At 47.8% G+C, this 26391-nt stretch overlaps 1 protein-coding gene across 4 annotated transcripts in view; it reads left to right on the forward strand.

The window, feature by feature from the left end:
• Positions 1–25083, forward strand: part of MAPK1 (mitogen-activated protein kinase 1) — a 92776-nt gene extending 67693 nt beyond the window's left edge. For 2 of the 4 annotated variants that reach the window (XM_022551403.2, XM_022551405.2), the window contains 6 exons: positions 1–117; positions 6345–6459; positions 6723–6854; positions 17044–17153; positions 18966–19091; positions 23559–25083. In XM_022551403.2, coding sequence (XP_022407111.1) covers positions 1–117; positions 6345–6459; positions 6723–6854; positions 17044–17153; positions 18966–19082 — 591 coding nt within the window. In that variant the 3' untranslated portion in view covers positions 19083–19091; positions 23559–25083. Of the gene's footprint in view, positions 118–6344; positions 6460–6722; positions 6855–17043; positions 17154–18965; positions 19092–20721 lie in introns of all 4 variants that reach the window. The other 2 variants (XM_022551404.2, XM_022551410.3) reach the window with 2 other exon arrangements.
• Positions 25084–26391: the final 1308 nt, after the last annotated feature.

Below are 26391 nucleotides of genomic sequence, written 5' to 3' on the forward strand. Positions count from 1 at the left end.
ATCTGTGACTTTGGCTTGGCCCGTGTTGCAGATCCGGACCATGATCACACAGGGTTCCTGACGGAGTACGTTGCCACACGTTGGTACAGGGCTCCGGAAATTATGTTGAATTCCAAGGTAAGGGCCAAGTTTGCATAAAAAGAAAACCAAGAGGCAAAAGAACTTTGGACGTGAATTGCAGTAAGCCTCCCACTCAGTAAGTCTCTTTCAACCTGGGTTGAGGCCTAGCCTGTCTGGTCAGAACCAAGGTATGTTTTTGTCTCCCATTCAACACGGAACTTCTGGGCCCTCGGCTGGGGTAGTGCTGATGTGTTACAGAGTTGGAGGGCCCGCCTCCCTAGTCACTGGTACAATGAATGTTCTGTGTCCCACCCCCTGGTCAGCTCTCCTGCAGTCCTACCTGGGGCAGCTTTCACTCCTGTGGCTGCCACTGCCAGGGTCAGGCTGGCTCTGTGTCAGAGATGAGCTCTGTATACGGTGTGTGTTTCTGTGAATGCGGACCAGAGCTTTTCTGTAAAGGTCAGACGTACCTGATAATGAAGAATGCCTCTTTAGCAAAATTATAGTATAATTGGAAGAAAACATTGGTGTGGAAAAAATTGGAGCTGCTATAATTCTTTCAAAATTATGTGATGGTCCTGCTTCCAAGTGGTAGTCCCTGCATCTGGATCAAAAGCACACTTCTAACAAGGTCTTTGTCTGGGTCATAAGGAATGATTGAAAAACTTATAAAAGCAAGAGAAAGTGAAGTACAACATCCTTGTTAGGTGTATGAGCAACAGTGGCAAACAGTGAGGGCTGCTGTGGGGATTCAGTTTTGTTTTTTGTTTTATCCTTTGGGCATGCCACACGACATATGGAATGTTAGTTCCCTGACCAGGGGTCAAACCCGTGCCCCCTGCATTGACAGCACAGAGTCTTAACCACTGGACCACCAGGGAGGTCCTGGAGTTTCAGTATTTTTAATATATCATTTGAAAATAGTATTTGAATAAGGTGTCACATTTGAGAAGTTAAGTGCACCTGACATCTAATATCTAATCCTGTATCTCATATCTCAAGACAGATTCTTGATCTCAGTTCCATCTTCCATAATGTAACATTAATATACATGAAGAAAAGCTATAAAAATAGGAACTTGCCTGGTGGCTCAGTGGTTAAGACTGCACACTCCCAATGCAGGGGGCCTGGGTTTGATCCCTGGTCCAGGAACTAGATCCCTCATGCATGCTGCAACTCAGAGTTTGCATGCCACAACTAAGGAGCCCGCCTGCCTCAACTAAGACCCAGTGCAACCAAAAAAAAAAAAGAAAGAAAAAAAGCTATAAAAACAAACTTTGGACCCCGTGTTCAGGTGTAGGAACCAGAAATCATCCTGAGAGGCTTCTTGGGAATGAAAAGAACAGGTGTAATTAGCCCATAGGCTGCATTCTCTTTCTCCATCCTTTACGAGTCAAAGGGCTTGGGATGTAGGTTGCTTTTGTGAGGAAACAGAATTTGTTTAAAGCAGTTAGTTATTCTTGATATCATACCTGTGTTTAGTTTAGCTATGGAAATAAAATTTCATTAAAATAAATTCCATTGTAAAGAAGGATTTGGTGTAACAGATGTTTCAAAGGAGAAAATGTTGTGTTGATTCTCTCATACTTCTGTACGACAATCCCACACAACGGGTTCTTGCTGTGGATAGATGGGCCACGTGACAGCCTATCCACGCAAGAGGCGCCCATGTGTGCAGCAGTGCCTGCCAGCTGGAAGAAAAGCTGTCTTTTGCGTCCTGGGGCCTTGTGGTCTTACAGCATCCGTCCCCATTTGAGCCGCTCCCCGTCTTCACTTCTTGGCCACCCTCCAGGGGGAAGTAGCCAGGAGGGTGGCCTCTGTTTTTGCAGAGTTAACTGTAGTCAAAACTGAGTTTGAATCCTTTTTTTATTTATAGCACCTCTAGCCTGAGAATGTTACTTCTAGCAATGTATTCAGGATTTTCTTTTTTATTGATTTAGAACATTTTCACACCCACAGAAGAGAGTCCAGTGAACACCCATATTCCCCTTACAGCACCAGATGTTGACATCCTCTGCCTCCCTCTCTCTCCCGTCTCTTCTCTCTCTTCCCTTGTGTCAAACCCTCTGACACTTCACCAACATAAACCAGCACTGCACACCTCGACTGATGCTAGGAGTTCACTAATACTCCTGAAAAGGCGGTGTGCTTCCCTACAGCCGCGGTACCCTGCGAGCACCTGTGACGGCTGGCGCTCATTCAGTGCCATCCCAGTTGTGTGTGTCCTCCCCATCTGGGACAGTCCTTCCGCCTTCCTGGCTTCTCCATGACACAGAATACTTGGCAGAGCACAGAGGTGGTGTGTCCAGCGGGTCTCTTTCTGAATTCTTGGGACTGGCTCCTCCTGATTAGGTTTAGGTCACACTTTTCGGGCACAAACCCCACAGAGTCTTGGAAGCCATGTGTGTGGCTCCTCTGTTTCCTGGCAGCCTCTCCCCCAGGGGTGCGCCCTTGAGGACCATTGTCTCCATTGCAAAACGTGATTTTCTAAATTGATTGTTTCTTTTACATCGATGAGCTGGCATTCATCTGTGAAGAAGAGGTTTCCCCCTTTTCTCTTTCTCTTCCTCTGACCCCTGTCTTTGTTTTGAAAACACAATTGTGGACTCATGGTGGCTGTGGGGGTTTTTTGTTTGTTTGCTGTCCATTATCTTTTTTTTTTAATATACTCATTTTCCCAGCTTTGGCCAGCTAGAGTGCTCTGTGTGTGTGTATTTGTAACATTTCATTTTGATAGAATTTTCAATTCGCAGAAACATTGCAAGAAAAGAAAAGGCAGGGGTTCTCAAACATTCCGTTCTCAAGACTCCTTCAGTGTCTGAATGTCTAAAAATTTATCCAAGACCCCAAGCAGGTTTTGTTTATCTGGGTTTTATTTATCAATATTTACTATATAGAAATTAAAACTGAAACTTTTCTTTTTTTTTGGCTGCGTTGGGTCTGTTGCAGGCTTTCTCTAGTGGCGATCAGGGGCTACTCTTCATTGTGGTGCATGGGATTCTCATTGCAGTGGCTTCTCTTGTGGAGAACAGGCTCTAGGGCACATGGGCTCAGTAGTTGCAGCTTCCCAGACCAGGGCTCGAACCCATATACCCTGCATTGGCAGGCGGATTCTTAACTGCTGAGCCACCAGTTTGGAGCCCCAAAACTGAAACTTTTTAAAGTATTAATTTTTAAATTTATTTTAAAATAAATGTTAAAAAGTTAGATAGTTCTCATTTTAAAAATGTTTATTTTCCACAACAAAAACATTTTAGTGAGAAGAGTGGTGTTCTCATCTTTGCAAATCTCTTCAGCGTCTGGCTTGATTTGAACACTGCTGGATTCTCACCTGGTTCTGCATTCAGTCTGTCAAATACGTTGTTTTGGTGAAGTTAGTGAAGAGTCTTCGCACGAAGCTCGGAAAGGGAGAGTTAGTAGTCTTTTCAGCTACTCTTGGCTCATCATTGATACCACACCAAAACCCAGCAGAGGAAAGGCTAATTGCCACGTGAAATCTGAAACCATGGCATCCATTGCTCTTCCTAACACCAACACCCATGCGTAATTCTGTAACACTGAGCGTTAGGGAAGCACGGTTCACTGTTGTCACGTTTCACGTATAATATCCTGTAATGTCATGTAACCTCTAGAAAAATCTCCTGTACACATGTGAGAGAATGAGTGAAGAGGAAAACAGAATCACAGTCGTATTAAAGCAGAGGGAAGCTGCCTCACAGAGCTGATGGCTGGAACTGTCCACCCTTCACCTCAGATGCACACTCACCAGCTCTTTATGTTTTGTCCCGTTTGCTTTTTCATTCTCTCTCTGTGTGCCTGTTTTTGTGAGTCGTTTGAGAATGGATTGTAGATGTGCACCTTTAGCACTAAGCATTTCACCGTGTGTGTCCTTAGAACAGTAGTTCGAATGTTCCCTGAGGACATTTGGTTGTGTTTAGAGACATTTTTGGTTCTCACAACTAGTAGGGGAGGTGCTGCCGGCATCGAGCAGTGAGAGGCCAGAGCAGTGGCGAGCACCCTGAGGTGCGCAAGCCGGCCCCCCGACAAAGACTTGTCCAGCCCAGAGCGGCAGCAGTGGAGGTGAGAAAGAAGGGTGTTCTCTCCCATGACCATAGTACAGTAATCAAAAGTGGGAAAATTAACACTGATCCAATAGTAATGCCCCATTTATATTCAGATTTTGGATATTGTCCCAATAATAACCTTTATAGCTTTTCTCAGTATGTGTGCAAGGCTCGCACGTTGCATTGTTGCTTTAGTCGCCTTTAATCTGAAATAGTTCCTCAGCCTTTCTTGACCTTGATGTTTTTGAAGGGTGCGGGTCAGCTACTTGTAGCACGTGCCTCAGTTTTGTGTCATGCATTTGGGGCGTGAATACCACGGAAAGAGTGTTTTCTTCTCAGCGCATCATCTGTCACATCAGGAGGCACACCTGGTTTGTGTCGGTATCGGTGAAGTTCATGTTGATCTTTTGGTTAAGATGGCGTCCTCCAGGTCTCCACCATCATTATGGTTATAGTTACTGTTAATTATAGTAATAATAATTACCACGTTGGACTTCCCTGGTGGCGCAGTGGTTAAGAATCCGCCTGCCAATGCAGGGGATACAGCTTCGAGCCCTGGTCTGGGAAGATCCCACATGCCGCGGAGCAACTAAGCCTGTGCGCCACAACCACTGAGCCTGTGCTCTAGAGTCCGTGTGCCTAGAGCGCGTGCTCCGCAACAAGAGAAGCCATTGCAATGAGAAACCCGCGCACGGCAACAAAGAGTAGCCCCCACTCGCTGCATCTAGAGAAAGCCTGCGTGCAGCAACAAACACCCAACACAGCCATAAATGAATGAATGACTCAGTCTATGAGGAAATTGTGGGAAGATACTTTAAATCTCTGTAATTTATTGACGAGAATTGTTTTGAAATTCAACCCATTTTATCAGAGCTGTAGATCTGATCATTAATTCTTTGATTTTCAAAAAATACTTTGCTATGTTTCCATAAACTTTAATATTTGGATAAATTTTTTTCCCTCTAGCTTTTCTCCACATTTCTTCTTCTATTTATCACTATGCCTAAGCATTCTCCATAAAACTCAACTTATATAGTAACATCTTTTTTTTTTACTGTTGTATGATAATTCTTCCATGTCTTTTCACTGAATTCCTTTAAAAGAAAAAATATACCTGAAAAATCAATAGAAAAAGGAGATAAGCAATAGGGATCAGTGAGACATGAAGGAGCCAGCACGTGCTTCTTTTCGGCAGAGATCATGGGTAATTGTTGTGTTTTGTTTTTAATGATTTTCAAAATAGATAAAGATATTCTGGAAATGTAGCAATGCCCCCCCACCTTTTATAATTAATTTATTTGTTTTTTATTTTTATTTTTTGGCTGCTTTGGGCCTCGTTGCTGCGCGCGGGCTTTCTTTAGTTGCAGCAAGTGAGGGCTACTCTTTGTTGCGGTGCACAGGCTTCTCATTGTGGTGGCTTCTCTTGTTGCAGAGCATGGGCTCTAGGTGCCCGGGCTTCAGTAGTTGTGGCTTGCGGGCTCTAGAGTGCAGGCTCAGTAGTTGTGGCACACGGGCTTAGTTGATCTGTGGCATGTGGGATCTTCCTGGACCAAGGCTCAAACCCGTGTCCCCTGCATTGGCAGGCGGATTCTTAACCACTGCACCACCAGGGAAGTCCAGGTTTCCAAAATGAGTAAGTGGGCCACAAATGTCCTAAAGCAATCAGTGGTTGTTTCTATTTTTTTATTTTTCCAGCTTCAGCTTACAAGGATTCTGATTCTTTCTCTCAAATCATTTGAAAAAAGAAATGAAGTAGGGCTTCCCTGGTGGTGCAGTGGTTGAGAGTCCGCCTGCCGATGCACGGGACACGGGTTCATGCCCCGGTCCGGGAAGATCCCACATGCCGCGGAGCGACTGGGCCCGTGAGCCATGGCCACTGAGCCTGCGCGTCCGGAGCCTGCGCTCCGCAATGGGAGAGGCCACAACAGTGAGAGGCCCGCGTACCGCAAAAAAAAAAAAAAAGAAGTATACAGCAGAAATTCTAACTTAATAACAAGTTAATCAACTTTGAAGAGAGAAATAAAATCAAGCAGTCTGGGTTGTTTAGTGTCTTATAAGAAAGTCAAATGATATTTGTCTCTCCATGGTCCCTTATTTCTGAATTATAGAGCCAGAGGAGAAGCTGACACTCCAGCAGCCCTGTGCCTGTCATGCAGAAAGGTCTCGTTGTGTCATGGAACAGCAGAGGTCATTCTCCATCTTTTCTCCTTTCCACTGCAGGGCTACACCAAGTCCATTGATATTTGGTCTGTAGGCTGCATCCTGGCAGAGATGCTCTCCAACAGGCCCATCTTTCCGGGGAAGCATTACCTCGACCAGCTGAACCACATTCTGGGTAAGGTTCGTGAGCATTCTGGGGACCCACTGTGTACATCAGAGTACCCTCAGGAAATTAAGAAGAGTTCCAGCAACTCTTCAACCTGTGATGGACATGAGCTTTTTTTAAATCTTCCTTGATTTAAAACATTAAGGACTTCGTAAAAAGCATTGGGAGATAGAAGACATTGAATGTCAGTGCCCATTCTGCCCCACTGCTGACGGTATGCAGTTGGTTTACCTTGGTCTTGGTAATTAACAGCTGATTATTTTATCTGATAGGTATTCTTGGATCCCCATCCCAGGAAGACCTGAATTGTATAATAAATTTAAAAGCTAGGAACTATTTGCTTTCTCTTCCGCACAAAAATAAGGTGCCATGGAACAGGCTGTTCCCAAATGCTGACTCCAAAGGTAAATGTGATTTCATTGATTATTTTTCTTAGGCTTAGCTTTTATTTGTTTCTTTGTCTTATTCATTAAAGCAGTAGGTCACTAGTCTGTGGCTGTTGGATAATGCCTTATTTGGTGCTCACTCTTCATTGCTTTCTTCCCTCTTATTTAGGAGCGGTAGCCATAGGGTAAGGGAGTCTGGAGGTGACTGTTTAGTTTTCCACGTTTTAGTTTCTTTGCTGCTTTTTAACTTGGATTAAGTTCAATTTTTTTAAGGTCATCTTGTCATTTGATCATTTTGAAAGGTTTATCACAGAATAATTCACATAGAGTAAAATTCACCCTTTTTAGTTGTGCAAGTCTTTGAATTTTAACAAATGTATGCAGTCCTGTAACTTCACCACAGTCAAGTTTTGGAGCATTCTCATTGTCCCGAAAGGTTGCCTTGTGCCCCTTCGTAGTCAGTTCCCTCGCCTAGTCCCTGGCAATCAACATCTGATCTGGTTCCTGTCCCTATGGCTTTACCTTTTCCAGAATGTCATAGAATTGCAATTATGTAATATGTAGCCTTTTATGTCTGGATTTTTCCACTCAGCAGAATGCATTTCAGATTTAGATTTATCTGTACTGGTGCCTATGGCAGTCTCCTCAACAAATGATGCTGGAACGATTAGACATTTGTGTGCAAAAAATAAGTAACATGGACCTAAATAGAAGGAGTAAAGCTATTAAGCTTTGAGAAAAAACCAGGATAGAATCTTCATGGCCTTAGGTTGGGTGAAGATATCTTAGATATGTTCCAAGAGCATGTTCCATAACAGAGAAAGGTCATACATTGGATTTTAGTCTTTGATATCTTTTTTGTTTTTTTGTTTTTTTTTTTGTTTGTTTGTTTGTTTTGCGGTACGCGGGTCTCTCACTGCTGTGGCCTCTCCCGTTGCGGAGCACAGGCTCCGGACGCGCAGGCCCAGTGGGCATGGCTCACGGGCCCAGCCGCTCTACGGCATGTGGGATCTTCCTGGACCGGGGCACGAACCCGTGTCCCCTGCTTCGGCAGGCGGACTCTCAACCACTGTGCCACTAGGGAAGCCCCTTTTTTTTATTTTTATTTTTTTATTTTTTGCAGTATGCGGGCCTCTCACTGTTGTGGCCTCTCCCGTTGTGGAGCACAGGCCCAGCGGCCATGGCTCACGGGCCTAGCCGCTCTGCGGCATGTGGGATCTTCCCGGACCGGGGCACGAACCCGTGTCCCCTGCATTGGCAGGCGGACTCTCAACCACTGCGCCACCAGGGAAGCCCCAGTCTTTGATATCTTATAAGTTAATTTTGTTTAATAATTATATTATCCTTCATTCCTGCTTAACATGTACCTGTTAAATATATTAGGCAGCTATTTTTTTTAACTTTATGCTGTCATAAAAGTGTGGTAGGCAGAATAATGACGCCATGCCCAAAGATGTCCGTGTCCTAATTCCCGGAAACTGAATCCATGTTAGGTTACATGACAGAGAGGAGTAAGACTACTCATCAGCTAACTTTAAGGTGGGGAGATTAGCGTGGGTTGTCCAGGTGAGCCTGGTGTCATCACAGGAGTCCTTAGAGTGGAAGGAAGAGGTCAGAGGAGGGAACCCAAGAACAGCTGGCTGACATGTTGGTGCAGTGATATTACAATATTTACATCCAGTCTGCTGTTGACTGAATTTTAGCTTTTTCTAATATGTGTGTATGCATATGTATGTGTGTGTGTGTGTGTACATATATGTGTATTTTTTAACGTTAACAACGATTTACTTAGATGTTAAATTTGTTTTATGTGTTGACCTGAGCCAAGTTTCAGAAACACTTGGTTTAAAATTGAATTTCTTTTGGATATAAGAGGAACTGTCTTTTAAACTCTCTGATATAAAGGTAGTGTATGATTATGGTAGACAGTTTGGACGTATAGAAAAAATAAGTCAGAGAATAAGAAATAGTCTTAATTATCAGAATCCCAAAATAACATTTAATGTTTGCTCTACCAAAGTGTGCACAGCTTCTACCTATTTAGTTATAGTTATATAATGTATTCTAGTTGCAGAATTTTCAAAATTAGAACTTCCCATGCCTTGCACATGTTACTGATTAGATTGGCTTGTGTGCTGTACCGTCCATCCCAAGCATGTTACCTAGATCTGATTTCCTGAGTTGCCTTTTTTAAGAGGTGTGTACATAACAAAACTGTATAATTAAGACCTTACAAGAAACAGAACTCTTGGGCTTTTCTCCTGTTTGTTTCCTCATTCTTTTCTCTAGTTAGTCATAATTTGCATCAAATTATTTGAGGGTTTTTTTAGCTTATTTTCCTTAGGTTAAGGTCATGAACTCTGAGATTGGTTCGTTCAGGTAATAATTAACCCCACTAAAATCCAGTTAAATTTGAATTGTAGGTATTGGGTGAATATAATGAAAAAGCGGGGAAGAACTATACATAGAATCAAGTGGAAAGATGGAGTTTAGTGCTGAAATGGGCATAAAACATCATGTGTCCAGAGCACAGGCTTTACAGCCAGACCTCCCTGGTTCAGTCCACAGCCCAGCCGCTTACCAGCTGAGCATCCTTTGGACAAACTACTTAACCTCTCTGGGCCTCTGTTTTCCCATTTATAAAATATTAGTACCTGCATCACAGGGTTGTGTGAATGTCTATACTACTGGTTTTGGTAGGACTAGGTTCTGAGATCTCAAGACATAGTTTTTCATTTATATAACTTGGGTCCTTTCTATGTCTCTGTAGTTACAAAGAATGGGTACATAACGTTCCCTTGTGGGTGGCCTGTAGTGTCTTTCACAACCTCATGTTGGACATTGACATTCACATCAGTTATCTGTTGCTGTGCAACAAACCCCTCCACAACCCCGGGCCTTCAGATCACCCCATATGATGCTGCACACCTGAAACTTAGAAACAGTTCAGTCAAACCAAACCAAACCAAAACTAGATTATTGTGAAATAAGATATAGAAGAGGATCTTACTAAAATTGACCCTTATTACCAAAAATTTTAAAAACCCGACCAGCACATATTTGTTCCAAAGCCCACGGGGCTTGGTGGGGCTTGGTGCAGCTGGGCGGGTCTGCTCGGCTCGCCTCATGCTGCATGGCCTAAGGGTGCTTCACAGCACCTAGCACCCCGTTGGCTCCCGTCCTGCAGTGGACCAGACTGGGTTTCTCATGCTGGCAACAGCATTCCAAAAGAACCAGAGCAGGAGCTGCAAGGTCTCTCCTGGCCGGGTCTCAGAAATGGACATTTCTGCCACAGTCCGTTGGTCAGAGCACATCACAAGGTCAGGCCCGACTTAAGAGGGGGAGAAATGAATCCACCCCTTCATGGGAGGAGCTGCAAAGAAATGGGGGCCATATTTATATGCCACCAGGTTGCTTCTAGTTTCTTAGTACAGCATTGGTAAATGTATTCATTTAATAAATAGATGGGTGTCTGTTCTAAGGCCCTGGACATAGAACAGCAATAAGACAGATTTAAGAACCTGCATGCAGGTAGCTAATAGTCTAGATTTGCATGAAGATAACAGGAAGAAATGAATGGAAGACCTCGGGGATCTCAAGAAATTAAAACTTTCAAGCTGAAACACTGGCGCTTTTAAGTCTGGTTAATAGTATTGGGTTGGCCAAAATGTTTGTTCACATTTTTCCATAAGATCTTATGGGAAAACCCAAGTGAACTCAAATAGTTCACAGAAAAGGAAATGTAAATGTCTCTTAAATATAGGAAAAGGGACTCATTGTTATTTATTATATGAGATATGAACATTGAAAGGTCAGTAATTCCATTTTTTTCCCACTCATCACAGTAGCAAGAATCACAGAGTTTGATAACCCACTGTGTGGTCAAGGCAGGGGATCTTCTCAGAGGCAGCTGTTGGAGTGTGAATCCGTGGAATCTCTCTGAAAGGCAGCTTGGCAATTCTGTCACATGTCTTTTGTTCCAGCAATTCTGGGTATTGCACTTTTGGGTTTGCCAACCAAATGGGGGGGAAGTGACATTTTAATTTGTTTTTCTTTAATTAAGAGTGAGGTTGAATATTTTTTCACATGTTTGTTGGAAATTTCTGACTGCTGAGTCCCTTGAACCAGTAGTATTGTAGATTTTTCTTCAAAGGAATCTAGTTTAGGATTCTCTCCAAAATTACTCCTGTGAGGGGGAAGAAATGATTATTCTTCAGCAGATGGTACTGGGCTAGTTGAATAGCTGTTTGGAAGAAAACCAATTTAAATCACTATTCACACATCAAAGTGAATTCCAAAACAATTGATGATCAAATACTTAAAAAAAATCATACTATTAAAAACTAGCGATATTTAGAGCATTCAGTATTTTTCTGATCTCTGCGTGGGGGAAGAATATCTTCCTAAGCTTTAAAAACAAACCAAGGTGGCGCAGTGGATAAGAATCTGCCTGCCAGGGCAGGGGACGCGGGTTCAATCCCTGGTCCGGGAAGATCCCACATGCCGCGGAACAATTAAGCCTGTGTGCTACAACTACTGAGCTGCGCTCTAGAACCTGCATGCTGCAACTACTGAAGCCCACGCACCTAGAACCCGTGTTCCGCAACAAGAGAAGCCACCGCAAGGAGAAGCCTGCGCACCGCAATGAAGAGTAGCCCCACACTCGCCACAACTAGAGAAAGCCAGTGCGCGGCAACAAAGACCCAATGCAGCCAAAAATAAATTAATTAATTAAAAAAAAAAAAAGACAAACATAAATGAAAGGTAGTAGATTTAAAAGTTTAAAATTTAAACTAGATTAGACCAGGTGTAGACAAATAGGTATAATTTGTTCTAGATTGAATAACATCTAAAGAATCCTTGTCCTGTTTTGTTGATGGCCACACACAAGGTGGTTAGGTCCTGTGCTCTGCGATTGGCCTCCTGAGTGCAGACTTGTGACCTCACTTTTTCACATTTTCCTCATCTCAAAATTGGGGCAAGTTTTACCTACCTCATAGGATAATTGGGAAGGTTGAGAGCTAAGAATATTAGGGTTAAGAGCAGTAGTTCTTAATGTTAGACTTCTCGTTAATGTTTTTAGTGTTTAAAGAGCAGAGAGAACTCTAAGACATCAGTGGATAAATACATGAGCAAAGGACAAGAACACACAACTTCCACGAAGAGGTACTGAGCCGAGGGTCACTGTGGGAGGAGCCAGTCGGGAGTTAGCAGTTGCGAGTTTAGTCTGGGCCGTGTTAAATTGTTAGAAACGGCTTCCCTGGTGGCACAGTGGTTAAGAATCTGCCTGCCAATGCAGGAGACACGAGTTCGAGCCCTGCTCCAGGAAGATCCCACATGCCGCGGAGCAGCTAAGCCTGTGCGTCAAAACTACTGAGCCTATGTTCTAGAGCCTGCGAGCCACAACTACTGAAGCCCACAGGCCTAGAGCCTGTGCTCCGCAACAAGAGAAGCCACCACAGTGAGAAGCCCACACGGAACAATGAAGACCCAACGCAGCCAAGAATAAATAAATAAATTTTTTAAAAAATTGTTAGAAACAACCTCAGCGCTAACTGTTCATTGTTCATGGATCAGAGTCAACTGATACATCTACTCAAAGGAATATTATATCAAGTCCCTAAAAGTGATTTTTACAAAGTTTTTGTAGCATGGGAAAATACTAATGAGCAGTGTTGACTGAGGAAATAACACAGCCTTTGTTATGTATAATATGATCTCAACTGTGTGAAAGAAGATACACAGGGAAATTCTACAAAACGTGTCCAGAGATGAGCAGTGGTTCCCACTGAGCGATGGGGCTGTGGGCGTGGGGTGAGTCGTCACAGACTGGAGGGTCGGCTCTTTGAGGCCTTCTCCATCCACTTCATGAGAACCCACTGGGACTGGCCTTGGCCTGAAGAAGGACTTCACCGGCTCTCAGAACCGACAGGCCCAGCAGGGCTTTGATTCCAGGCGTAGCTTCTTTGACCACAATCTGGACTTTGTCGTTCAGCGTTGCCTTCCTCTGTTCCATCTTTCTTGTTAACCAGCCTCTTTTCTTATGGTGACACGATGGCCACCAGCATCTCCAGGCTCACGCTGACCTGTTTCCTGATAGTTTTAGCCCAAGTGTGGGGCTGACACTCACTGCCTCTGTGTCCACACCCTTGACAGTCACTGTGGCCAAGAGAACCTGGTGAATGTGGCCGAGCTGGTGTCACCGCTCCCACGGGCAAGCCTGAGAGCTCCCCTATGGCAAGTGCAGCTCCGTGTGGTTAGAGGGCAGGTGCGCAAAGCCAGCAGACGGCTGTCAGCGCGTGAAGAAAGATGAGGAATTCTGTTCTCTCGGTCCCACTTTTGTTTTTCGTTTTTTGGTTTTTGGGGGGTTTTTTTGGCCATGCCATGCAGCATGTGGGATTTTAGTTCCCCAACCAGGGGTCAAACTGGTATCTCCTGCAGTGGAAGAGCGGAGTATTAACCACTGGACTGCCAGGGAATTCCCCTATTTTTTGAAATTTTTAAAAATGCCGTTCTTGTGAGAAGTCTGTGTCCATTTCTCAGATAACCTGGTATTTGAAAAGCCTCCAGACTTTATTACTGCTCCTGTAAATGCATATACATATATATGTTCTCGTGGGATAAGCTGTATTCTATTTCATTACCTACAGTCTCTGTATACAGAGAGTGAGAGTCCTGAGCTGACAATAGATTTAGGAGTTTTTTAACAGATGGCATTTGAAATCCTGGAAGAGGCTGAGGAGGTGAAGGGTGAGATGTGTAAGGAGCTGGACAAGAATCTTCCCTGGGCAGTGCGGGAGGGATGGGGATTCTCGCAACCTGTAGAGGAGATGGACACAGATAATGCCTTGTGAGAATGTGGCCGAGTTCAGCACCTCCACATGGCATAGAGGCCTCCAGTTCAGGTCATGGGTGACCACATAAGAGGAGTGGGAACATGGAGACAGAAAGGACTGGGCCAGGTGAGGGCAGCAGGGAGAATCGGCTTTGGGTGGGGAGAGGGTCTTCTCTTTGAACAGAAGGATGCATGTGGATCTGGTGGAGGAATGCCCAGGAAGGTCACCCCTGGGGATCTTGATTTTCTCAGAAAGTTGTGCTGAGAGGAATGAGGGCCAGTGGGCAGGAAGGGCATGATCCACTCATGTGAGTAGAGAAGGGCTGACCAGGGCTTTCCCCGAGCTCTTGGGGACCATGATAAGATTAAAGATCTTGAGTTTTTGTGGCTCAGCAGTTCTTGGTAGTGTGCTCCTTAGACCTCTAAGGTCCCCAAGATCCTTCCAGGGGGTTGGTGAGGTGAAAACTCCTTTCATGATGACACTGAGGCATCCTACACCCTGTCCCTTGTGCTGCCATCTGTGCTCAGTGCAGGGCGAGGCGGCAGTGCCAGCCTCCCAGCTAAAACCAGGGCAGCTGCGTGTGAGGTGCCTTTGGTGAAGCAGCACAGAGAAGTCGCTTTGTTGTGTCCTGTCCTTTGTGCCAGTCTTTTTAGTGCTCCATGTGACAGCGCGGGATAAGTGCACGCAGAACACATCTGCCACGTACTGAGTGCAGTGGTTTCCTCAAAGGATGGTGCTGTGCAGTTGTTTGAATTGTGAGTTGAATTCGCTGCTTTTTAATAATTGATCCTCAGTAGTTTTCAAGAGTAGGGCTCTGAGATCAGAAAGTTTGAGAAGCACTGTTGTGGTGGCACAGTCTGCACAGGTGGCCTTTTTCTCTACCTCTGCTCAGAAATTCGAGCTGAGGATGGAAGTGACAGATGGCAGCCTTAATCTGGGATCAGAGTGTTGCTGGGTAGGTGAGATGGCCCCAAAGCAGTGCTGCCAGCCGGGTGACCCGCCCCAGGACCTGGAAGGAGAAGTGACTGATGAGCTGGAAGGGTGGGGTCATGTTGCTGCACACCCCCCGGAGTTAGAGGGGAGGTGTGGGCTCATGGCCGCCACCAGGGAGAGTCAGATGTCATCCTGGCCTTGAAGGGGCTTCAGTCTTTTAGGGCAAATAAAATCTGCATCCTATGCACAGCCAGCGTGATTCATACGTCGGAGTGGTGCCAGCGGGATGCTGAGCATGTGGGAGGAGGGAGGCCGGGCTCTCTGACTATGGGAGCAGCACCTGCCAGCTGCTTCCCATCTCCCCCCCTCCCCTCCTGTAGCTGCAAGCAGTGCAGAAATAGCGCTGCAGTCAAAAGAGGCTGGAGAGCCAGTCAGTTTTCAAGTAGCAAAAAAAAAATTTAAAAAGCTCTTTTCTTTTGAAATTGTTGCCTAGGATTGAACTTGAAGGAACTGAAAGGTCTGTTTTAGGAGTGTGTCAGCTGCAGAGCATCCAGTTGCCTTGGAGTGCATCCCTCCTTAATATCAACAAAACTTGGAATTTAAAAATAATGCTGTTAGACTCTTGACTGTGGCTGGGCCCTCGACTTCTCCTGACAAGGATGGAGGTTATCTGGTCTCAAGGCAGTCCTTGGGGAAATGTCTGTGAGCTCTAGGGGAGGGGAGGGGGGCGGGAGCGGGAAAAGAGGTCGGTTTTAGTACCTGTGTTAGGTATGGTAGGGCTCTGAGGCCCAGCAGGTGTGTTCGCCCATCTACCAGTTTGAAAATGTACTATTTGTAGAAATTCGTTATGTGGGCTTTAAAAAAAGCGTACTGTTTTTCACACTGCACTTTATGGACATGAAAAAAGTCCTTTGTTGTGTGCAGTTTCTTATCATGTCCATCACACAGTGTACCACATCGATGATCTCCTGATTGAAGGTGAGTAGGGGTGGTGTGCAGGGATGTGCACATGGGGGCCCCAACCTCGGGCAGTGGGGCACCCCACCCACCCGTTCTCTCCCGGCGACTTCCTGGCCAGCCGCCAGCTGCTCTCCATCGGGGAGCACATTTCCTAGTGACTACAGTGATTTTCCATCACCGTTCTTTATCCTAGAGCTTAGAGTCGGGTGCTCATTTGCAGATGGATGAGGTTGATAACCTAATAAGAAGCTATCACCGTGAGTAACAAGGCTTCATTAAGTAGATGCCAGTGCTTTTGTTTTTGTTAGTGTCAATACATTTTCTAAAAATGTGTGTTCTTAATAATTACCTGGTAGGTTTTTTTTGCGGTACGCAGGCCTCTCACTGTTGCGGCTTCTCCCGTTGCGGAGCACAGGCTCCGGACGCGCAGGCTCAGTGGCCATGGCTCACGGGCCCAGCCGCTCCGCGGCATGTGGGATCTTCCCGGAGCGGGGCACGAACCTGTGTCCCCTGCATCGGCAGGCGGACTCTCAACCACTGTGCCGCCACGGAAGCCCTACCTAGTAGTTTTTAGATTTATTTCTTGGAGCCCTTGGATTTCTCAGGGGTGTCTCAGGGCCGTGAGCACCACTGGTCTGAGAATTGTTAAATAAAAGGGGATAGTTTTAAAAGAAGCCCTCTTTGTTACCTCTTTACCAGAACAGTGATGTCTTTTCTAGCATGTATCCTCCCTCATTGAAACCTACTTCTGACACTAAATACAGGAAGTATTTTGTCACATGACCCTTAACCCTGGTCCCAGCCACTGTCAGCCGTGCCCCTTGGCTGTCCTCGCGGCCTGAGGTGGTGCCTAGATACTCTGCAGAGGCCCCAGGGCAGGCTGCTCATTGGCCACCGCCTCCGGCTTGTTCCTGTTGGCCCTGCACTTGCTGCCTTGCTGCATTGTCGACATGAAAGAGGTGGTCAGGGCTGAACTGCCGGCCAGGTCGAGAGAATACTTGTAGCTTGGGGCCTTGGAGAAAGACGCCAGGCTGCAGAGCAGGCCAGGGGGCCTGTGCTTTACACAAGCCTCTCAGCCAGGACCTGGAAGGAGGAGGCTGAAACCACATGGGAGGCAGTGACCATTGCAGAAGTGACTTTGGAGTTGACTTAAGAGCAGTACATACATAAAACCTCTGCTTTTGACCCTGCGAGCAGAGCCGTGATTTAGGACAAGGCCAGGTTTTGGGGGCAGACTTGGGCTTGAATCCTGGCCACTATGTGGAGCCTTTGCTGAGCATATCACCTTCCTGAGTCTGGGTCTCTACTAACAGGTGCTCAGACTCAAGCTCAGAGGTGGAACAGGCGCACCCCTGGGTGGTGGGGGCTCCTTTAGCTCGGTTGTCTTGTGGGTCAGTGGACTTAAACAGGAAGATGAGAGAGTATTTCATTGACTGTTTCTTTGGCTTCTCACCTCTTCAAAACCTTTCTCTTTGTAGCTCTGGATTTACTGGACAAGATGTTGACGTTCAACCCTCATAAGAGGATTGAGGTGGAACAGGCTCTGGCCCACCCGTACCTGGAGCAGTACTACGACCCAAGTGACGAGGTGAGAGCCTGCACCCCGCCCGGCTGAGTGGCCCTGCCATCATGTGCCTGAGACTAGTGCTGTCCCCACAGCCTGAAACCCCTTCCTCTAGGTCCCCTGCAACGGGTGGGGCCGGGGAAATGGAAGGGGAGGGGAGCACAGGCAGGGAAGGGATCCCAGGACTGGTCATGGCCTGTGGCAGGAAGAGACATGGAACTGCAGGGCCCACCCTGAGGGTGGAGGGGAGGAGAGGACAGGTCAGCCAAGACAGTCCCACCAGAGAGCTTGGTGGCTTCGTGTCTGCCTCCCTGTGTGCCTCCCTAGAGACACGAGAGCCTGTCGTGATGAGGAATGCTGGTCGCAGAGGTGCGTGTGCGAGTCTCCAGTGCACACTGGGCATCCAGGTGAAGGTGCTGCATGTCAGGCATCTTCTGTCCAAAAGTCCCCGTTCCTTGGCTCTTTGGTTCCTCTGGGGACTCACTTTTAACTTTGTTCTCTGGAGGATAAGTGAAGGAAAGTGCAGTAGGAACCAGAAATGTGGATCTTTCTAGTTGAGGTTCAAATGCATAGATAGTAAGCCTTCACACTCCTGTTTTTTAAAAAGGGAGAACCAAGAGGAATGTGTTAAAGGGTAAATGGAAGAGGAAAGGAAGAACTAACTACAAAAGTGAAAATCAGTTACATGAAAAAGAGAAAGAGGAAATCAAACATGTATCAGTCAGCTTCCCCTTCCACAGCCTTTCCCGGAAACAGTTGACGCAACCTCCGTGGTACATAACAGAGGAGCAGCTGAAAACATGGGACCTGGGGCTCTTACTGCCCTGTGAGCTGGCGGTTTCCTAAGCCCCACGTCCTACTTTCAGGCTGGGGTGGTACCCCACACCCAAAGGGGGCCAGGCGGATTAGAAGGGTGGCATGTGTAGGGTCCCGTACGTCGAGCCCTCCTTCAGGGAGGGGAGCTGCTTGTTTTTCTCTTTTCCCCCTTTCAGGAGGCCAGGGCCTAGCGCAGAGTTTGGGGTGCACGTTTCCTCCCCCTTAATACATGGTGTGAGGGTGACATGGATAAGGCCTGGGGTGCCTGGTAACAGCTGTATTGTCATCAGGTTCTGTAACATTGCATTCGTTTGGAGGGGGGTGCTTACAAATCAAAATATTAACTGACTAATTACATCTTTTGTCATTGAGTATGCATGGAGGTTTTTTGATATGAATAGACAGTATTAGATTTCTGGTTATTTATAGAGAAAGTATACTAAAGAAAAGCAAAAACTTGCAGAAAAATACAAGAAAGATCACTTTGTAGTCTTGTTATGCGGTTATCATTATTAAAATTTTGGAGTGTTTCCTTCTCAGTCTTATATTTCTATATCTAAATTTTAAAAATAGAGTTCATTCTGTTTAACACAAATATGGGCATTTGCCATGATTTTCACCTTCCTTGCGGCTTCACTCTTTAATGGCTCCATATTACTTCTTCATATAAAGATACCGTAATGTGTGTAATCAAATGCATCTATTCAAGTATTGAGGGTCTTGATTGTGTACACATACTACCACCAGCAGCAGCCCTCCCATCACAGCAGATTCCTGTGGCTGCCATGTGCATGCAGTGCCTGAAGACATTGGAGAATCATGTGGGGACGCTCCCTCTCACTGGTTCAGGGCTCTCGGGAGGTGCACTTCCGTGACTGGGGTGCAGCACAGGGCTGCTCATCACAGGTGCCAGTCCTGCCATCTCAGTTCCAAAGCCTGAGCTATGGTCTTTCTGTGGAGCAGTGAATGACTGCCTCAGCCGCAACCACTTTTGTCTAAACGTTCTATTTTCTTTTCAAGCCCATCGCCGAAGCACCATTCAAGTTTGACATGGAATTGGATGACTTGCCCAAGGAAAAGCTCAAAGAACTCATTTTTGAAGAGACCGCTAGATTCCAGCCAGGATACAGATCTTAAATTTCTCAGGTACCTGGAGCTTTAACCATATAGTAAATCCTAGCAGAGGAGACAGGTAAAAAGTGTTCAAAAAGAGGAAACACAGATCTCAATTTTCGAGAATATACGGAACGGGAGAGAGAGTGGGGCTTGTTGTGTTAGAACTCTGTAGAAATGAGCAGTGAGATAAAGAATTATGACCAAGGGTTGAGGCATCTGCTGGGGAAATGCTTTGGACAGACCAGCCCGGGACAGCTGGATGGCCTGGCAGTGGGGTCTGCAGACAGGTGACCGAGGGGGATCCAGGCAGGGTTACGAAGTGGGGGATTCTGCAGCGGTGGGCATTGGGGATTCTCAGCTGGATCTTAAGTCCATTCTCTCCTGCCTGGGCCTTTTTATTTATTTTCACATACTGGGGTCAGGCTGAGGGTTGGTCTGAGGTTGCCTGTGTTGGGCAGCATCCGGGCTTGAGATCAGAAGCTGCTTGAGGTATTTCACACAGAGGGTGTGTGATCAGTCAGGAGGCTGTGGAAGGGCTGGAGAGCAAGAGCGGGGCGGTGGGGCTTCCTGCAGACGGGGGTCTGCAGGGGCTGAGGGGAAGCGATGTGAGCCAGCATCTGTCTGGTCAGCAGGCCCGGAGGGTGCCGGGCCCCTGCCAGAACTGCAGCTGTTAGAGCATCACCATTGCTGAGGAGGGTCAGGAGCCCGGCTGCCACTGACCCAGGGATCTCAGGGGCCTGAGTCACCACCACCCTCCAGTACCTCTGAAACCCAGGACCACCCCTCCCGAAGAGCCATGTGTCACTAGAGGCAGAAGAAGGAAGGCTTTTCCTCTCAGTGCCTGCCACTGGCAGTCCCACCAGAAGCAGCTGCCAAGGACAGGCAGCGGTGCTAAGGCAGGGTCCCAGCCCCAGAGCTCAGATCAGGGGATAGGGAAGGGCAGAAGGGGGGCTACAAGCAGATGCGATCAGCTCACCTACTCACAGAGCCACCAGGGCTGGACCAGGGCAGAGGAGAGAGTGGGAGAGGAGCTTCCAGACCTGGGGCTCAGACTGGGGTGTGGTCGGGAGAAGCAGTGACTGCAGGGGAGTGAGGGGAGCAGAGCCTGAAAGACCCCGATTCCCTAACCAAGCAAGGGAGGGGGACTGGCAGGCCCTTGCTGGGACACACTGGAGGCCAGACTCCAAGCCCGAGCACATGTGCCCCCAGCAGCCAACCTTCAGGAAGTGTCTGAGCAGGAAGGGGAGATGCCGCAGGGGACAGGGAGGCCAGTCCAGTGGGGTTGGAAGCGTTCATCCGTCCACACCTCACATCGGGACAGTCTCTTGAAGAATTTGTTGCACACAAGGCACTGTGCGGTCATTCACCGACAGAAGGAAAGCGGCCCCTGGGACCCAGCCGTTTTCACCCCTTCCTGGTCTCTCTGCCTGCATTCACGGTGGGGGGATTGTCTCTGCCAGGGGCCTGCCCTTCCGTCCCCGTGTCCGTGCCAGGTCAGCCTGGCTGCGTTGGGTGAATAAGCTTTTGGCTGGCTCTTTACAAATTAGGCCACTGACCCCTGGCCTGGAAGGTCGAGCTGAGCAACTTTCTGCACGGTCCCTTCCATGGGTTGCTTTCCTGTGTGTTCATGGCCCCTGATTTCCCTGCCTTCTGGTTTCAGGGCATACATGCTGTGTGCTCACCCCAGTGAGCAGAACAGACAGGACTGAACGTGGCCCCCGAGGAGCACGTGGCCTGAGAGGGGAGAAAGACACAGACCGTCATGCACATCTTTGGTGTAGAACATCTGGGGGTGATGGAGCTATCAGTTTGTCATTGTTCATTTAATCCCTGTCACGTACTTCTTAGTGCTGGGTAGGAGGGAATGGATGGGTAAGACCCAGGCTTTGCTTTCTAGCAGCCTGATGGCAGGACCCGGGGAGTCAGGCCCAGCATTGTGGTGCTGCACCAGGGGAGGGTTCGGCCCCAAAGATGCAGAGCGCCGGGAGGGGGCGCCCCGCTGGTGGGGAGGGGCCCGCCTCTCCTCACAGGTGGTCTTAAGTCCTGAAGTGTCAGGGCATCTGACACTGGGCAGTCTGGGTGGTGGGACCTCAGCAGGGACTTGTGGGGTGGCTGGTCAGGCAGCAGGCACAGGGGAGCATGACAGTGACCAGGGTCCTGGGCCGCAGGACAAGGCTGCTGACTGGATGCCTACTGGAGGCCATTAGCACACGGGGACCAAGCCCACCCGGGGCCCATCCCAGCTCTGAGTATCCAGGGTTGGGGCCTGTCACCAGTGGAGGCGGTGGCAGGGGGGTTGCTCTGTGTTTAGTTCACTTCCTCCAGGCACACAGAAGGCACAGAATGTGCTTGTAGCCTGATTTTTTTCCCAAACGTTTTTTAAATGACAATTTTTACCTATTCTGAGAAGTTGAGGGTTTTACAGTAGACACCCATATTCCCACCACCCCGATCCTATGATTAACGTTTTATTATAATTTCTTTGCCTTCTCACATATCTGTCCATGCATTCCTCCATCAGCCCATCAACCCATCTTGTTTTTTTCTGTGCATTTCAAAGGAAATTTCCAACATCTAGACTGACTTATAATTTAGTCATCTAGGATAGAAGAGTGAGTGCAGAGGAGGGTGGGTTGGGCGCGTTGTTAAGCTCTGGGCCAGGTTCTTTCACAGACATTGCCTTTTGATGATCACAGCAGCGTTTTCTGAAGTCAGCACACAGCCCAGGTCTACGATTGACGAAACTGAAGGAGTGTGTTTAAGCATTTTGCTGAAGATTATACATCGGTGGCAAAAGTAGGCAGAGAGTCCAGGTCCTTTAGACTCAGAAATCTTTTTTCACCTAGATTTGCTCCCCAGGGAGGTGGAGGGACCGTGGGTGTGAGTTCCCAGTCTGCAGCGAGGGCAGAACTGCAGAGAGAAGAGCCTGGAGGTGTTGGTGCTGTGACACACGGGGCCGCCGGGGAAACGTGCTCATACAGCTGTGGGGGCTTTGCTGGAGGGGACAGCAGGGACCACTCCAGAGGAGACCCTAGGTGTCCCCTGCTCGCTGATGTTCTTAGTGGCGGCTCTGAGTGATTGTAAAGGGTCAAAGTATGTTCATTATATTTTGTTTAAGGGGCTCTATTTTAGAAATGTTTTCACTGGAAAGGTAAAAAGGTATAAGTGGTTAATACATTGTGACAAGTCTCCGATTCCTCCAGCCTTGGGTCTCAGCCTCATCCTTACAGACCATCTCCTTACCTGCTTCCCTGAGAAGCTGGGGAAGAGGAGGTGGTGCCTACCTTTCTTCCTCCTTCTCCAGCCTGTCGCTGGACTTTCTCGGGGGGTGGTGGGGGACTGATTACTAGGGCCATTAATCTCTTGTTTCCCTTTGGTTTCATTAAAGATAAAAGCATTTAGGGCAGTTTTAGTTTTCTGCCAGCTGCTAGGTGTGGCTGCAGTTCATGGTGGCACGCCTCTAGGAGGAGGTCACGTCTTGTCCCCGAGCTCGTCTCCCCGAGCAGCAGACAAAGGACTATCCACCTGGCAGTGCCTGTGAGCCAGGTGACACCTGCTGGTGGGCGTTTAACAGGCCACATCTCCAGGGGAAGGAAGGTCTGCTTTGCTCACATCCTGACACACTCGATTACCCTCACGCTGTCTCCACGCGGCTTCGTCGTGAGACAGAGAACGTGCACTTCTCCTCCCCAGGATGGTCCTCGGGGTGGAGGGAATTCCCACGTCCACCCACGCCCCACCCTCAGCCGTCTGTGCTCACAGCCGAGAACTGCTAGTCTGGAAACAGGTGGAGTGGATTTAACCCAGAATATAATTTCCTCAAGTAAAATAGAGATGTTAGGGGAGTGATGGGGGACCTCGGGCCTCCTGAGGGATTCTCGGACATCTGCAGGGCCAGGGGGGCCTGGCGGGACAGCAGCCATTGGGTCCCCTCCTGCACTTCCAGGGTCCAGGCCCACCAGCTTCACGCTTCCTACCAGCACTTGGTTGTGCTTGTTGTGCTTAGTCACAGAAAACTTGAGCATTAAAAAAAAAAAACACTTTCTGCCTCCTGTGTGGTTGATTCTGACCTACCTGCTCATCCAGAGAGAGAGAGACGTGCTGAGAATAGCAGGCAGAAGCGTTTTCCACTTCACACATGTGTTTACAAAGATTCTCAGACTCTGGTTTGGACCGTTGGTTAATAAATGGCATCTGGGGAACACTGACGCTGGCCTGGCTGTGAGCGAGCGTGCGTGTCTCCCCCTGAGTATTCTGGAAACATCCTCTGTGAAACATCTGAGAGAAAAGGTGCCCGGGGATGGGGGCGTGGAGGCAAGCCCACCCTTGAGGAGCCTCGGGTGTGACTCGTGCCACGTGGTTCTGAGGGAGATGACCTTTTCTGCAGGCGTGTTTTTCCTTTGCTTTTTCACTCTTCCGTTTTCCTAGCACTGCTGCTGCTGCTTTTCCCACGTGGTTCACCCTTAGCTCACAGTCGGTCTGTCTGTTTCCCAACAGGACACGGGCTCCGAGGACGGGCCACGCGCAGGCATCGCTGTTCTTCCTCCCAGCTCCTGACCCCGGGCCCGTCTCCAGCCTGTCTCGGCGTGTCCACCTGACTCCTTTGAGCCATTCGGAGGGGCAGTTTCTGGTAGTTGTGGCTTTTATGCTTTCAAAGAATTCCTTCAGTCCAGAGAACTGTTCTTGGCACCCCTGTGTGTGTCGCCCTCCGGTGACCTGTGGCAGTACGTACTTCAGGGCACCTACTGCTCACCTTGCTTTAGTCACTAATCGCTTTCTGGTTTGAAAGATGCAGTGGTTCCACCCTCCCTAGTCCTCCCTCCTGATGCCCTGCTGACCCCGCCCTCACCGTCGGTCACTGCGTCTCACTTTCCGGGAGGGCGGCCGCTCCTCGGGCACTTTAAGGCAGTGACGGCCCCTCTTTGCACTCCTCTCCCACCCTGCCGGGGCCCCTGCAGCTCGTGCTCCCGCCCCTGGACCCTGTGGGTGCTCGTCAGCACCTCTCCTTGTGTCATGTTAATCTCTAGCAGATGTAAGGTATATGTACTGCTTGCCCAGCTTTTAGAAAATTCAGTCCTTTTTCTAAATAAAAGGAAGAAATCCTGCATCGGGCAGTTCCACCTGTACCATTTACAGGGGCACAACACTTGCCAAAATGTGTTATATACAGTTCTGGTTGTTTGCAAGACTTATGCAAAAAGACGTAAAGTGGCGGCTTCTCTCGGGATTTGGTGAGAGGTGCACGAGGTCATGCAGGCTGCCCAGGTGGTGTGGGGCTGAGCTCCACGCCCAGTGGGCACAGGTGCCACGGGCGCTGTAGCCACACTCGATGCCTGAGGGTCTAGCGGAGAGGAACACTGCGTCTTTCAATGAGAAAGTGTACACTTCCTTTTCCTCCTACAGCATGTCAGCATCTCAAGTTCATTTTCAACCTACGATATAACAGTTTGTAATAAAGCCTCCGTGAGCTCACGACTGGAGCACTGTTCTTTCGTCAAGTGCTCGCTCACGTCTCTGATGTCACCGAGCTCAGGCCGTCAGGAGCAGCTAGCACTAGGTCCTGCGTGCGAGGAGCCTTAGCCCCTGCCCTCCTGAGCCCTCTAGTGTTTGTTCCCGCCGCCGCACCCTGTGGTGTGGACTCGGTGTTCTGTCCCCGTGCGGTGCCTCCTCTTGACTCCCCCACTGCTCTCTGTGGTGAGAAATCTGCCTTGTTCAGTAATTACTGTACCCTCGCATGACTGTTACAGCTTTCTGTGCGGAGATGACTGTCCAAGTGCCACATGCCTATGATTGAAACAAAAAATCTATTGTTACCTCTGAGTTGTGTTCCACGGAAAATGCTATCCAGCAGATCACTTAGGAAAAATAATTCTATTTTTAGCTTTTCATTTCTCAGCTGTCCTTTTTTTCTTGTTTGATTTTTGACAGCAATGGAGAATGGGTTATATAAAGACTGCCTGCTAATATGAACAGCAATGCACTTGTAATTCATGGAAATAAATGTACATCTTCTATCTTCATATTCATGTTAAGATTCGGTGTTGATTTCCTCTGGATTAGTGGGTCCAAATGGACAGTCAGGCTCAGTCTGTGCTTTAGAACAGAAAGGCTTGCAGGCCTCCCCTTCCCACCAGGCACTGCCCGAACACTTTGCTTTATGTCAGGTGATTTAGAAAGCATTTCTGGAGGGTTCTTTTTTCCTTCCACACAGCAGAGAATCAATTCTGACATGTTCATTTCTTCAGATCATAGGTCTACAGTGTTCTGTCAGGCTCTGATGAAGCAGCCCAAATGTCTCAGGTTGGATTCTCTGATTCTTTCTAAAGAGGGCCGGCCTGTGTCCCAGTTGAGTGCTGGAAAGGGCTCCACCCCCCACCCCCCACCCCCCAGCCCAGCGTGCTGGTGCTCACACCTCACGGGCCAGAGCAGGTGGCTGACTCATCCTCAGAAATCAAAACTACGTCTAGGTTTTTGCCCTGAGATACGTGATTTTCACCTCCATGCACAGAGCTGCCTTGTGAAGGTCCACACAGCATTGAAAAGATACAGAGATTTGACTGTTCCTTGATATATTTTTAAAGGAGCATTGATAGTTTTATTGCTCTTGTTTCTTTGTACTTTTTAAATGGAATGTTAGCAGTATTATGAGGTTAACCTGCAGTCCTCTAACTAGAAAGAAAGCCATAGCCTTGGTTACTAATCCCTGGGGACTCTAGGCTCTTTTTCCCTCCCCCTCACTGGTACCATGGAGTCAGATGGGCATGAAACCACTAACTGCATCCTAGAGTCCCTGTAGCCACAGGTTGTGTGCTTTTTACTAATCATGCTAAACTTGGTTTAACAGGTCAGGAATTGTCTTAACCAAGGTACCTGTGAAAAGTACTAGCTGTTAGGTGTGAAAGACTCATCATTTGGATATTTCATCTCTAAAAATGTACAGGTTAGGTCATCTAAATTCATGCTGGTGATCCCGAATGCCTCCATTACTGCTCCACGCAGATAAGTTTCAGACTGATGGCTTTTTTGGTGTCTAAAATGTAAGCAAAAAATTCCTGTCGAAACATTCCAGTCCTTTCACTTAGTATGAAACAAAATACCTAGCAAGCCAGCAGGATGGACTTGAGAGAACTCAGGACGACTGTGCAGACACAGCCTTCAAAGCTGGTAGAGAGACACGCAGACCGTGGACATGAGGGTAGAAGATCACTGCGTTGGTGTGCGGTGTGTTCACGTGACTCCTGCTACTGCATGCACAGCGACTGGTGTGGCGGGGCCACAGTAGCCAGTGGCTGTCCCTGAGGCAGACAGGTGTACTGCCTACGACTAGCCG

The sequence above is a fragment of the Delphinapterus leucas genome, chromosome 14 (assembly GCF_059928025.1).
Source record: "Delphinapterus leucas isolate spDelLeu-1000000601 "Yukka" chromosome 14, BTC_Dleu_Yukka2, whole genome shotgun sequence".
In the NCBI taxonomy this organism is placed as follows: Eukaryota; Metazoa; Chordata; class Mammalia; order Artiodactyla; family Monodontidae; genus Delphinapterus; species Delphinapterus leucas.